This window comes from Canis lupus, chromosome 20, assembly GCF_011100685.1.
Source record: "Canis lupus familiaris isolate Mischka breed German Shepherd chromosome 20, alternate assembly UU_Cfam_GSD_1.0, whole genome shotgun sequence".
NCBI classification, from domain to species: Eukaryota; Metazoa; Chordata; class Mammalia; order Carnivora; family Canidae; genus Canis; species Canis lupus.
Window position 1 is genome coordinate 12,555,786 of NC_049241.1, and position 15,556 is coordinate 12,571,341.

At 36.5% G+C, this 15,556-nt stretch overlaps 1 protein-coding gene across 1 annotated transcript in view; it reads right to left on the reverse strand.

The window, feature by feature from the left end:
* Positions 1 to 250: 250 nt before the first annotated feature.
* ARL8B (ADP ribosylation factor like GTPase 8B) overlaps positions 251 to 15,556 on the reverse strand; it is a 45,585-nt gene continuing 30,279 nt past the window's right edge. The window contains exons 2-7 of the mRNA XM_038565785.1: positions 13,645 to 13,725; positions 12,381 to 12,454; positions 11,764 to 11,857; positions 8,099 to 8,166; positions 7,631 to 7,701; positions 251 to 2,574 (exon numbers count right to left, since the gene is read on the reverse strand). Coding sequence (XP_038421713.1) covers positions 2,525 to 2,574; positions 7,631 to 7,701; positions 8,099 to 8,166; positions 11,764 to 11,857; positions 12,381 to 12,454; positions 13,645 to 13,725 — 438 coding nt within the window. The 3' untranslated portion in view covers positions 251 to 2,524. The remainder of the gene's footprint in view (positions 2,575 to 7,630; positions 7,702 to 8,098; positions 8,167 to 11,763; positions 11,858 to 12,380; positions 12,455 to 13,644; positions 13,726 to 15,556) is intronic.

Below are 15,556 nucleotides of genomic sequence, written 5' to 3' on the forward strand. Positions count from 1 at the left end.
TGTAGGAAAACCTGCCATGTTCAATTATTTAAAATCTTTTCATTCTGGAACTAAAGTCAGTAAGTAGGCCTGCCTTGCAATTTTCAGTTTATTAGATTTTTGTTAGAATTTTTAAAACAAATAGATTATAAAAAATGCCTAACTAGCTCTTGCCACTTCTATAAGTCCTAAATTTGGTGTATTATGACAGCTTGCAAGCAACAGCATCTCTTCCACCCTGTCCCCCCAAAAAAATCGCAATATCAATCTGTGGATATTTTAAAAGTTTATTTCTATTTTAACTAGCCAGTAGCCCCAATTCTTTGAGAAATGAGCTGATTTCTTTCTAGCACAATGTCTATGGACCTTGCTCATGGTAACTTTCTTCCCATCCCCTTCCAAAAAAAGTCAGCACCTTCCATCATGATGCACATTTTAAGTTAAAATTGTCAATACAACCCTCAAAATGCAAGTTTATTGAATAAAGCTGAGAAGAGCAGTAAACAGACAAAAAAAATGCATCACCTAAATAAAAAAAAATCACGTATTTACAAAGTTCAGTAACTGTTAGGTTTTCACATGCAGAAGTTAATGCACAGGAAAATGTTGGTAATAGAGTTTGGATGTCTTGAATGCTAAAAGCAATGAACAGACAGAGAAACACATTAAGTTTTAGCTATAGGTCAATTAATGAACCTATGCGGTCCCCACACAGTCACACATTTTAGTTCCAATTCCTCCTTTTAGGCACGAGCAGATTGCCACATTATTTGTAATGGTTCATGGTAACCATTAATGGTGTTGAACTACGGTAGCAAGTTTAAATATCCCTTCATTTACAGAACCATTCATCCCATCAGGGAAGTATGCAACATGCTTCAAAGAATAAGAACAGAATTTTAAAAGCTGAGATTCTACTCATAAAAATATGAATGGAGGAAAACCAAGTAGTATCTGTGCAACACAGTGCAGTATTTTGTACAGAATATTGTTAAGGCCATGGCAGTCTATAAATTAAAACTGGTATTCATTAAAAGAACTTACTGTTGACTGCACTTTTGAGTGCTCAACATGTTTGGAAATGCACTGTCTACATGAGTGCTGCTTAACAAAAGGAACAAAATCACACACAGTGTGAGGCAACACATAAGCGGGTGTAGCATAAAGTTTTATCTACTACAGTGGTTTATGTGAATAACAATTTACAAGTGAACCAGTATTAATATGTCCCTTTATGTATATGGACATCACTAAACTACAAAACATGTTCGTTTTTTAGTTTTTATACATCTCCGTATCATAGAAGCAAACAATACACAGCATCAGTTCCTCAGTTCTCCATGTGATTGATTATTAAACAACCTGTAGACGTTGCGCATGATTACATTAGATAGAGCAGGCAGGTCTAGAGTTGTCACAATAATCAAGATGTCTAATGGCACCAGACAAAAGAGTGCCAAACTTTACATCAATAAGAGAGAAAAATAAGAATTTTTATTTGTTTCTAAGTATCTATTGTGCTGAAAGTCTATGACTGGATATAAAAAGTCAAGAGTTAGAGTGTCATGCAGCAGCACTGATTTAAGGACTAGAGATAGAAAGAACAGGTGTTTGAACAAAGTCTGACATCCTTTACACATTTTATTATATTGGCTGGAATGCTCTAAATTCATGAAAGCCTTTGAGAAAATCTTCCTTCCCAACCCTTTAAAAAAGTGTGTTGAACCCTGCCCCCCCACACACCAAAAAAAAAAAAAAAAAAAGAAAGAAAGAAAGAAAGAAAGAAAAGAAGGAAAATAGAGAAATAATGATCTGGACAGATACACAACAGCATGCCTTAGTTCCTCCCATATCCCCAACTGCTATCTGGTGATGAAGAATTCTCAGAAAGCAGAATGTTTTTAAAATTCATATATAATCTCACCAGTCTAAAGAACCAATAACAACACTGATCTGGTGCCTCCGCTCGCTCTTTGCAGACCATTTTTTAAATTCCTAAGGTGTAATTATACATTTCACATGCATTTGTGAGATATGTAAACATTTTGCTTATATCCCACATGAGTCAGGCTAAAGGTTTTCTAAATACTGTGTGTGGCACTAGAAACTTCATGCTGTATCAAGTCAGTATCAGTATTAAGCTAATGGACTCTATAATGAAATATCATAGACATTTACTGAAAACCAATATAAAAATCTGGCCCAAAAAGACCAAAACAGAAATATGCAATTTTCTTGATTTAAGATGGTCAAATGTGTGTTTTCTTTAAAAAAAAAAAAAAAAAAAAAAAAAGCTCTACGCACTGTTTAAGACAAGTATGTATAAGAAGCTTTTGTGTGTGTGCTGACTTTATCATGACAACTCTAGCTGATTCTTTATGAAGGATAAGGGATACACATCTTCAGCAGTGCACAAGAGAAATAAACTCTGAAAAAGGCAATTTCTTGGGTTTAGGAAGGACCGTATTCTGGGAAGTACTTCAGAGGAACGGACAATAATTCTAGAATTATAGCCAGGAAGGACTGGAAGACTTCAGGAGATGCTTCAGCTTCTTCTAGATTTTGAATGTTGAATAAGCCACTGAAGTGTGATATCTATAGATGGAGGGAAAAAAATTGAAGGCGTTAAGATACCAAGTTAAGACACTAAACAGAGATAGTATTTAAAATGCAGCTACTTCAAAGTACATGCTGGGTCTGCCCTCTTCTGCTTTTCTGCATCTAAACTACTATTCTCCATTACCTAAACTTCAAGAGGACATTCTAAGGAATTGAGACTAAAGAGTCTCTGATCTAAAAGTTAAATTATGCTCAGGACAGCTTGTACCACCTTTTTTTCATTGAAAAACTTACAGACTGCCTGTTAAGATCAGTACTGTATGTGAAGTACCAGGAATGCAAAGATACAGGAGAATCCCCCTGCTCTCAAGGAACTTTTAGTATCTAAGTTGAAAAACCTAAAACTCATTTGCAGTTGGGTGGAGGGGTGCCCCACAGATTTCCAGGCAAAGGAAACAAAAACAAGAAACAAAGGCATGAATGGTGTGGAGATCTGGATGGATTATATGTGATAAGATATGGATGAAGGACAGGAATGGGAGAAGGGACTGTTGCTTATTGCTAAGGCAGGGGTTCTCAATTTCACCTTTTTGACATTTTGGACCGGGTAATTCTTTGCTGGGACAGGGATGATGGCCTTTCCTGTGCATGGCAGACTATTTTGCGGCATCCGTGACCCCTACCGCTAGATGCCACTATAACTCCCCCACACACCCACAATTGTGACAACCAATAATGTCTCCAGGGGATTGCCAAATGTCCTGAGGAGCAAAAATGTCCTTAACTGAGATCTATGGGCTAGACAGAGCCAATAACCCTGTATACCACTCTAGGATGCTACTAAATTTGAGTTTTATTCTCAAGTGGAAGTTACTAGAGAATTTTAAGCAAGGAAATTATTAGTTTAGTTAGTATGATTAACAACGGCAATAGAGGAAGACAACTTGGAGTTATCAGTAGCACTATCACAACAAGAATAGGAAATGGATGAAGGCCTGAAGCAAACAAGTGCTGTAGCGATGGTAGAAGGAAAATGCAGAGTTGACTAAGATAAAGAATAGAGAGACTGACAGTATGTAGTGGGTAAGAAAGAATCTGTTGGCTTCAATGACCTGCGTTGGTCATGTTGACAAACACAGTGGCTAAAGAAAGAACAGACTTGAGGAAAAAAAGATTAAGAATTTAGCTGTGAAACACACTGAGTTTGAGGTGCAGAAGGTAACAGGTATGGAGATGTCCAACAGGTAATTTTAGCTACATGGATCTCAGAAGGCGATGGGGACTAGCAAGATGTCACCAAAGAGGTGACAGCTGAAGCTACCGTAGCAGAGATCAGCCAAAAAAAGCACTTAGACTGACAAGAGAAGGAAGCTAAGTCAAAACATTGAATTACTGTCCTTGAGTTCTTTAAAATGTGTCATCCGTGTAAAGGGTATGTGAGCATCTACCAGAAGTAGCATTCTATTCTCCAAGCCTGAAAGATGAGTGCAAATTCAATTTCCCAGCTAATATACATTACAGAAAATAGACACACATATGAAGAGTCTCAGCCAAGAGCTGAGATCTGAACAAACACAATCTGTTCAGAGTTGTGGAAGCAATGAATTAACCTGCTTGCTGAACCAGATCATGTGTACTTTTAAAAGGAGGACAGCAGTACGTAGTAAGAGCAAAGCTACATTCATTAGAATTGAATGGGGGAAAGGTAAATCTAAGAGTGAAATGCCCAGGTTTAAATATTTAAGAAATTCACTTAAAAAAACAAAAACAAAAACAAAACTTGTGGACACTGGACAGAAGTTACATCCTAAAGACAGATGGATCCTTAAGACTAGATTAAAAAGCAGAAAAGAAGTAAGATACTCAGATGAAGCAGTCATCTTCCAAGACATAAAGGGCCACAAGTATGAGTCATCTTTGCAAAGATCATGTTCACAGAAGTAATCTGTTCTATGTGTGGTTTGAGGACACATTACCAAAGTATTTCATATACCACACTGGGAAGCTGGAAGAATATACAACCCATGTGCATGGAGATACTTTTGGGACAATTTAGTAAATTCATAAATTTAGTTCCAAAATATGTTGTAAAAGCTGAAATTAAGGAGGATATTCTGATTTGATTACCCAAGAAGTCTAATCTTGGCTGTTAGTTGTATTTCTTGCTCCAAATTAATAGGCATTCTGATTTACAAACTACTCATTTTGAATCTAGTTAGAGTAGATCTACTTCCTTGGGCTTGAAACTAAATGAAGCAGGAGTTCTACAATCACAAACTGGTGACTATGGAGCCCTATGACAGACCATGAAGATCAGCCTCACCAGCTCTCCTGCATTTACCTCCTAAATGAGCTCACAAGATTTTTTCAGGAAAGTATCTGGCTAGTGTGTCAAGGTAGTAAGACAAAGACACAAAACTTAACAAGAATTCCTCCTAACAAAGGAAGGAAATTTTCAAAGATTTTACTTATTTATTCATGAGGGACACAGAGAGAGAGGCAGAGACACAGGCAGAAGGAGAAGCAGGCTCCATGCAGGGAGCCCGATATGGGACTCGATTCCAGATCCTAGGATCACGCCCTGAGCCGAAGGCAGACGCTCAACCACTGAGCCACCCAGGTGTCCCAGAAGGAAAATTTTGTTAAATAAATTCTAAGTAACCCTAGTGCTTGAAGAGCCTATTCTCAAATTAACTAAATGCTTACAATGTAACAAGTTACTTATTCTATTCATTTAGAGAAGATTTTGTGTCCATAAGCAAAGTACTAGGCTCAGATTGCTTTTGGGTGCTCTTTTAAGGGAACTCAGGGATGCTTGGCTGGTTCAGGGAATGGAGATTGTGATTTCTGATCTCAAGGTTGTTAAATTCAAGCCCCACATTGGGTGTGGAGATTACTTAAAAATAAAATCTTAAAAAATAAAATAAAATAAAATAAATAAAGGAAGCCCAGAATTAGCCAGAAAACTATCAATACTCTGAGCCCATCAGAGCATGTTTGAGGAGGGGTGGGGAAAGAATTGATAGACCAGAACCAATACACACTGAATGAAGGCTAATGGGGGAAAAAAATTAAGGGAAAAAAAAAAAAAAAAAAAAAAACCCAACCTTCTAAGCACACTGTTTTGGCACTATTACATTTTACTCCAATACAAGTTTTTGTTGTTTTTTTTTTTTTTTTAATTGGAGGTATGACTATGGTAGAATGGTGTTTTTGGCTTTGAAGATGGATGAAGGAGCTATAAGCCAAGAATGCAAGCAGTATCTAAAAGCTGAAAAAGACAAGGAAATGCATCTCCAAAAAGAGCACAACCTATCACCTTAGTCCTTAATTTCTAGCTCAGTGAGAACCATGACAGACTTCTAACTGACAGCAGCAATAGAAAACTAATACACCCATGTGACGTCCATCATATGTCAAATGCTGCAATGCATTTTCAGGTTCCCTCTCACAAAATAATTTGTAAACTGCTGCTATTACCATTTTATAGATGAGTAAAACCTGGAGATCAGGGAGGTTAACTGCTTTGTCCAAGGCCAGTCAGAAAGTAACTTAGGATCAAGTGTTCTGGCCTGAGGCTGCCTGACCCCAAGGCCCATGCTGTTTGTAGCCCATTATGCAGCAATGATGGACAGCCTCATTTTTCCATAGTGACCCACAGAGCAATTTTTTCACCAGTGACCACTAAACTGGGAGAGGTAAAGGTGCCATGAAAATCTCTAGGCTCCTATGCAGGTGCTTCAAGGTACATGCATTAAACTCTCTTTTCTCATTTTGGTTGAGACTGTCATGCCAGACAAAAACTGTGACTCAGCCTGACTAGCTTTTGTCATGAAGGTAAACTTTACCAGTGAGTATATTTTCTTGCACTGTTATAGGTCTTTTCACTCAAGCAGTTAACAGGTTAAATAGCCTTTCATCTTGTCAAATGCTTCTATTCATATTTCCTTTTTACCTTTGGACCCATCTCACCCATTCCAATCCACTTTTATTAAATAATCTCTCACAAATTAGTTAAGAAACTAAAGGCTCTTATACTTAAATTCTTTAAGGACACTGTATTGGATTGGATAGTGTCTCCTAAAAATTCACTCCTACTCAGAATCTCAGAATTTATTCAGAAATTATCTTTACAGATAAAAGACAAAGTTGCTCTGAATGAAGGTAGGACCTAATCCAATGATATGGATCTTTATGAGAAGAGAAAATACGCACACACACACACAGACACACACGGAGAAGGCTATGTGAAGCCAGAGGCAGAAACTGGAGTGAAGTATCTGTGTTAAAAAGTAAGCTAGGGGGATCCCTGGGTGGCGCAGCGGTTTGGCGCCTGCCTTTGGCCCAGGGCGCGATCCTGGAGACCTGGGATCGAATCCCACATCGGGCTCCCGGTGCATGGAGCCTGCTTCTCCCTCTGCCTTTGTTTCTGGCTCTCTCTCTCAGTCTTTCATGAATAAATAAATAAATAAAATCTTTAAAAAAAAAAAAAAGTAAGCTAGGAAAAGGCAAAGCTGGATACTCCCCAACAGCCTTCATGGCCCTGCTGACACCTTGATTTTGGACGCCTAGCTTCCTGAACTTGAGAAAATAAATTTCTGCTGTTTTAAGCCACCCAGTTTTGGTACTTTGTTATGGCAATTCTAGGAAATTAACACAGACATTAAATAGATAAAGAATACTTTTGGCTTATTCTTCCAATAGAGCACTAACATACTGCAGTAATATACTGGTTGAATAAATGAACAATTGTTTTAGTGCCTACAGAACAATTTTTGTAAAGTCTTTTCTCAAAAACATAATTTTGTTATAAAGCACAGCTGGATACTAGTTCTGCCAAAATTAATACAATAAATTGATATCACATAATGTTTAACTTCATGTCTATTTCACTTACTACTTTAAATAACATAGAGCACATTCAGGATGTTGTATTTGCTGTCAAAAGATATAATATCTATTCTTTTTCCTAAGGCAAAAACAACAGTCCTGTATAAAGGAAGTCACTTAAACAGAAATGGGGATAATAAACAGTAAGAAGCACTAAGATATCCCTTCCAGTGATATCCATTTTTCCACAGTCATTTCTTACCTATATTATCCTTTTCTTTGCAAGAAATTGAATAGCAGCAAATTTCTCTATCCTGAATAGCAGACAGGTTCCTATAAGAAGCAGAATTAAGAGAATAAGGTCTGTGCTTAAAACAACTATCATACCTATCACTCTTTGTTCAATTTTCTTATATTTTTACACTGAAGAAATTATTTTACTACTACTAAAATTTTAGAAATTCACGTCACTGGTAGGCCAAATTTACCACGTTTACCTTAAAACATGGCTGTAATCATTACTAAATAACAGGAGTGCCTGGCTGGCTCAGTCAGAAGAGTATATGACTCAATCTCAGGATTGTAAATTCGAGCCCCATGTTGGGTATAGAGATTACTTAAAAATAAAATCTCTAAAAAATAATAATATAATGTTGCTAAGCAAAGTAGTGGGCAAAAAAGTCTAATTTAGAAAAAAGTTTTTTAAAATATCATCATTCTTAAGACATACATTTTTTCAATTAGCTGTTTCTCATCCAAGGCATTAGGAAGATCTCTCTTGTTTCCAAGTACTAGTACCTTTAAAAAGAAGAGATATTAACAATAAACGTTTATGTAGGAAAAGGTCACAGAAGCATATGATAGTCATATTTGTAGACATTAAAATTGGAATGCTACCACATGCCATAATATTGAGGCATATTTGTGTAACTGGTGGGCTATCTCATTTATTTAATCATTCAAATTAGCGTTCATTTTAACTTCTACCACACAGATGACTTAATTCAATGTGGCTGCCAACCTCTATTTAAATTATTTTAAGTCTATGGTATGCATTCTGAAATTTCTAAATAAATCTGTACCAAAATGTAATTATGATCTTAACACAACCAAAGTGGGGGAATAATTTTTTAATCATTTTTTGTTAGCCATTAATCATACAAACACATAAACATGCTTTTAAAATCGATCCATCCTATAGAATGTCATGCATAAATATTCTAAGACAATGGTTAAGTCTGGAGATCAGGATAAATATAGTAGTCATAAACTCTAGGAATGAATTAATGTCATCATCTGGTTGTGAGATGTCATTTGAAAAGAAAGGAAAGCAGAGACAGCTTCCCAATTACCACCCTTTCTTTCTCAGGTATGTTCTTTCTGCCATAGAGAAAACAAAGAATATGAGTACATATAATGTATTTGAGAATATCCATACTCTAAGGTCAGTGTTCTCTAAGAACATGTAATCTTTGATCCATCTCAACAAAGTACGTCATGTCTACCTTGCCACAGCTATTTCTTTCACTTAATACACCCCTACTCCATACACTTTGACTGATTCTACTTATAAGACCTAGATTCTTACTTTGCACAAAGGACAAAGAGACAAGGACTGAAGCACAGAGAGCTGAGGACACTGGGAGCTCACAGGGGAATGTTCAACCACAGCCTGTCTCCCTTTCCCCAACTTTCACCCTCTCCATACTTATTTAAGTCACACTAGGTTCTCAAGCTGGATCTGCCTGAATTTCTAAAAATAATTATCACGGTCATTTATGATCAACTGTCAGTTTGGGGTTGCCTGGCATTTTAGCCCTCTTACTACATTTAAGAACTCTCCTACCTTATGAACCTGCCTCCCAATGAAGCTACTTGGTTCAATGGATAATTTTTTCCCTAGCTTTCCTTTCTAAAAGAGCATGGACATATAATCTAGAATGAACCAAACTTTTCAATGAAGAGTCAGTGATGTAAGAAAGCAGGATAGAGAACCCTTTCTTTCTTTCTTTCCTTTCTTTTCTTTCTTTTTTCTTCCTTCCTTCCTTTCCTTCTTTCTTTCTTTCTGAATGACACAGAGAGAGAGAGAGGCAGAGAGACAGAGAGGCAGAGACACAGGAGGAGGGAGAAGCAGGCTCCATGCCGGCCGTGAGACTCGATCCCGGGACTCCAGGATCGCACCCTGGGCCAAAGGCAGGCGCTAAACCACTGAGCCACCCAGGGATTCCCAAGAGAACCCATTTTGATAGGGAAAGGAAATCAATCAGCTAGATGACCTTCCAATCAGAACAATTTGTGTCTAGTGTTCAGAAACTTCATGTGGTAACCAGACTTACTCTGTGGTGGGAGTTTGGATATGACCCTGACAGCTGCTTAGCTTCCTTGTTCCAGCCTATTTCTCGAGCCTACTTATTTGCAGCCTTCTCAGAGACCCTGGGAGCTACCCAATATTATTTCATTGAATTCCTTTCTACTGAAGTCAGCTTTCTATTGCTTGCAACTAAAAGACTTACGGTGTCCATAAGGATGTCCACTGATTTTTACTTTTTTTTTTTTTTAAGATTTTATTTATTTATTCATGAGAGACACACAGAGAGAGGCAGAGACACTGACAGAGGGAGAAGCAGGCTCTCTGCAGGAAGCCCGATGTGGGACTCAATCCCAGGACTCCAGGATCATGCCCTGGGCTGAAGGCAGGTGCTCAACCGCTGAGCTACACAGGCATCCCTGATTTTTACTTATGGTAGGTATATAGAACTAGGAACTAGGTCCTAACACAGGAGAAAAAGAATAGACTTTGAAGTCAGACAGACATAGATTCGAAACCTGGATGCACAACATACTAATGTTGCCATGTAACCCTGAAGAACAAGTGTTAGAAAGGAGGGATAACCACGAACCTCATTATGCTGTAAGAATTAAATGTGATAATACACCTCAAGTATTTGACATTCATGAACTGGTCCTTTTCCAGCATTCTTCAGCTCAACAAACGGCACCACCTTCCATCTAACTTCATGAACCAAAAACTACGAATTATACTTTAGATCTCCTCTTCCACCAAGTCTGGTGGACAGTGTTCCTAAATATCCCTAAAATCTGTTTTTTTCTCACCATCTTGTCCACTACCAACACCCTAATCCATGGTACTGTAATTTGTCAGCATAACTTCAACAGCTTCCTAACACTGCCATCTTACAGTCCCATTTGCCACTTTAATCCATTCTTAATCTGAAATCAGAATGACTTAAATAATAAATCTGATCATTTAAAACACTACAACAGTAAGGTGCCTGGGTGGTTCAGTTGGTTTGAATGGTTGAGTGTCAGACTTGATTTTGGCTCAGGTCCTGGTCTCAGGGTCATGAGGATCAATCCTTCCCTGCCCCTCTGTGTGGGGCTCCAAGCTCAGGGCAGAGTCTGCTTCTCTCTCTCCCTCTGTTCCTCTCCCACCCAAGTGTGCCTAAGAAATAAATAAAATCAAGAAGAAGAAAAGGAAAAGGAAAAGGAAAAGGAAAAGGAAAAGGAAAAGGAAAAGGAAAAGGAAAAGGAAGGAAGGAATCCTTCAGAAAAAAAGCTTTATAACACTACAAGAGCTTTCCCACACAGTCCATACCCAGTCTCCTCTAGGATCCTTACTGCCACATGGCTTCACCACTCTCCCCACCCTCTTACTTTGCTGTTTGCTCTAGAGACTGGCCTCTTCTCAGTGCCTTGCTTCCTCCTACCAAAAGGCCTTTGTCTACATATCCCTCACAATTCAGCTCAAGTAAGTACCTAGGTGGCTCAGTGGCTGAGCGTCTGCCTTTGGCTCAGGTGGTGATCCCGGGATGAAGTCCCACATCAGGCTCCCTGCATGAAGCCTGCTTCTCCCTCTGCCTATGTTTCTGCCTCTGTCTGTCTCTCCATGAATAAATAAACAAAATCTTTAAAGAAAAAAAAAATCAGTTCAAGCATCATTTCCTCAGGGAATCCTTCGTAGATCTTCCCTCAAACTAGATCAAATATCCCTTCTAATTTACAACTCTTGCGGCCCCTTGTACCTCTCCTTCATAGTACTTAACAGAGCTGTATTATTCAAATGATTTCATGGCATCTACCTTTCTTACTAAACCACAAGCTTCATGATGGGAGTGAGCATATTTCTATTCACTTCTGTTCACCACTGTATCCCCAGGACTGAGCATTGCTTCTATTGCAGATAGTCTAATATATAGCTGGCTAAGAAATAAATAAATAGCACAGTGCCCAGTATATGGCTAATATTCAGTAAAGGTAAGTGTTTTAAGACTTTAAGACATAATAGCTGATTTCAAATATAATATAATCATATAATTATAATCTTAATAATAAATATTACCATCATATAATATAAAATAAGAACTCCATACTTACTGGAATTCCTTGTAACTGTGGTTTATCTAGAAGATTATGTAGTTCATTTCGAGAAGCTTCTATCTTTTCACGATCTGCAGCGTCTATCATGTAACTTAAAAAAAAAGCAATTTTGATATGTCTTCTCCAAACCTCTGATGGCCACAATTAAAAATACAGATTTTTTAATTTTCATATTTACACTACTAAGGGGCACCTGGATGGCTCAGTTGGAAGAGCATGCAACTCTTGATCTTGGGGTCATGAGTTTGAGACCCACATTGGGTATAAAGATTACTTAATAAACTTTTAAAAAATGACTCACACTACTGAAATCGTTAATCAAAACAAAGACCTAGATAAAGAAAAGCTCAGTACCCAAAAATCTTTCAAACAGACTATACTTAGGTGCAAATACATGATAATAAAACACTTACATCACTTAGCTCTTAGCTGCATAAACAAAAACATAAATAAAATTCTCATTCATGATTAAATTTTTTAAAGTTTCATATTAATGGGATTACCTAAGAAAATAAAAAGACTACTAATTGCATGAAATAAAAACTGAGCCTTTGGAAGTATTAAAAACAACTTTTTTCCTGGAAACCAAAGTTGACTTTTTAAAAAGTGCTTACACAATGGCATTGACTCCTCTGCAGTACCTTTCCCACATGCTCCGGAATCGGGGTTGTCCTCCTATGTCCCAAATCTTTAAATCAAGACAGACAAATCTTAATAAAGATATTTTAAGTAATACATTGAAGAAAAAGTATCAGAAGAAGAGTAGTAGTTCTGGGGTCCACTTCTAAACTTGAAGTTCGTATTTAATATGTTTACAATTGATCTAATAAGTTCTACTAAAAAAATTTTGTGCAATACTTTCTTTGCTTGTAAAACAGTAAATTTCCAAAGTGAAAATGTATCTTTAAGATAACACTTGTAGCATCTACAGAATCATACATCATCCAGATTTGAATACCAAAAGAGAAAACAACAGTTCATTCAGAACCTATTAAAGTTTAATTGTCTGACAGGAAATGCATTAATGCCTAATGATTTTTCTGATACAAAATTATTGTATCCATATGAAAGCTACTACCCACAATAATTTCATAATTATGTCTACTCCGTAGATACTATTCTGGACACAGTGCTACATAAATGTCTTAAGTCGTGGTATTTACCTTCAAGGGGCTTCCAGTTTAACTATAGACACCTTTTTATGCATAAAAAGACCTATATGTGAAAAGTGAGATGCTTCATTAGATGAGCTCCAGAAAGAATTCAGTAAGCAGCTTCTGTGAGCCACAGAAATTGGGTGAAACCACTGTAAGGGTCTAGACAATTAGAAGTAAACTCCCATTAACTACAGAACATACACACACACACACAAAAAAAAAATATGGCCTCTGATAAACAGTTCAACAGTCCATAATTTAAAACCCATCAAACTCATTCTAAAAACAAAATTATGTTTAAGTAGTTAGCTTTCCTATTTTATAGTTTTAATTTTACGGCTTGGTAGCAAAGAAAGTGAAAACTAGGTTACCATATATGCACCACAAATATAATACTAAATTGCCAATATTATAAATAATAGGTTACCTTTCAATATAAAATACTGTTCATGAAATAATATAATCACATTCTAAATATGGGATCTCAAACATGGGATTTTTATTTCCTAGGAATATCCACATCCCAAATTTTATTCTGACAAGCCATATCCTAAGTTTTTTCATGGCACTTAATAACATTTCAACTTAAACATTTTGATTTATGAGAGAAAGAAAAAAACAACTGATTTACATTCTTTTGGAACATATTCATAAGTACAAATAAATATGTAAAAAGCAAAGAAAAAAACAGAAAAATTTGTAGCTGTGCAAGATCACATACCTTTATTGTGACGTTACCTTTAGTTACTTTCCTCATGTTGAAGCCGACGGTGGGTATCATATCTTCACTGAATTGACCTGACTGAACAAAAGAAAACATGTGAAGTTAGATTAATCAATATTTATTAAGACATATAACATGGCATAAGCTTCAGACATCAACCATGTTTTTTTTTAATTAAAAAAAAATATATTTTTTTAGAGATTTTATTTATCCATGAGAGATACAGAGAGATGCAGAGAGAATGGCAGAGACACAGGCAGAAGGAGAAGCAGGCTCCATACAGGGAGCCCGAAGAGGGACTCGATCCTGGGTCTCCAGGATCCTGCCCTGGGCTGAAGGCAGCGCTAAACCGCTGAGCCACAGGGGCTGCCCTCAACCATGCTTCTATAACCATTTTAGTATATAACTAACTTTTTAGTGGGGGTAACAATCTGTCTTAAGAAAACATTCTTTATAGGTGCTTCTTTATAGTTAACTCTCACTTTCAGCTCAGGTCATGATCTCAGGGTTGTGAAATTAAGCCCTTGGGTGTTGGGCAGAGCCTGCTTAAGATTCTCTCCTTCTCCCCTTGCTCCTACCTGCCCCCCTTAAAAAAAAAGAAACACAGAAAAGAAAATATTCCTTATATCCATAATTCTTAAAGGGATACATGATTTTGTTCATACAAACACATATTCCCCCGTTTAAAAAATTAACTTTTTACATTATTTCCTTAAATTTAAAAAATATACTGTAACTATAAATGACAATTTATTCATTTCCCCACCTATACATAAATGTTAACACAAAATAGGAAATCAGAAGCAAAACTTCAAACTTTTCTATTTTTAGGATTTAAATTCTTTTGACAATAACTGTTAACAACTTACAGCTAAATAGCTTTTCCAAGCTTGTCTTTTACAAGCTTATAAAATATTTTGTCATTTTATAGGTTTTCCTTTTATGTAATCAATTGTTTTTTCTTATGACCTTATCATTAAGATTAAAATATTTTATAATAGTTTTTGAAAACCTTTTTAAAATTTAAAATGTTCATCCATCTGGAATATGATTTTATAGTACAAGAAAGTTACTTCTTTCAATCATCTCACTCATTTAAAAATTCACACATTCCTAACTATTTGAAATGATATGCCAAATGCCATACAGAGACAGTTCTATATCTAAGTCAATACTTCTCCATTAGCCTGTTTATTCCTAAATTAGAATTAGATGAATTACTGTAGCTTGTACAGTTTCTTATTCTTATATAGAAGATCAAGAATTTGGAATGTTTTCAAAGTTGTCTGGGTTCATCACACATTCCAAATAAACTAAAAATTCTTATTTCGGTTAAAATATTGACTAGAACTATATTAACTATATTAATTTGAGAAGGACTGTCCTATATCAAATTTTTTTAACCATCAAGTTTTTTAAATTGTATTTAAATACAACTAATTAATTGTCAATGTAATATATTATTGGTTTCAGATGTAGAGGTCAGTGATCATCAGTCTTACAATACCCAGTGCTCAGCACGTCTCATAGCCTCCTTAATGTTCATCACCCAGTTACCCCCCTCCCATTCCCGCCCCTCCAGCGACCCTGTTTGTTTCTTTTGATTAAGAGTCACTTATGGTTGGTCTCTCTCACTGATTTCGTCGTATTTTTTTCCTCTCTTCCCCTATGACCTCCTGTTTTGTTTAATTCCACATGAGTGAGATCATATAATTGTCTTTCTCTGATTATTTCACTTAGCATAATATCCTCTATTTCCATCCATGTCATTGCAAATGGCAAGATTTTTTTTTTTTTTTTTTGATGGCTGAGTAGTAGTCTGTTGTACATATATACTACATCATCCTTCATCCATTCATCTGTCAATTGATATCTGGGCTCTTTTCATAGTCTCACTATTGTGGACATT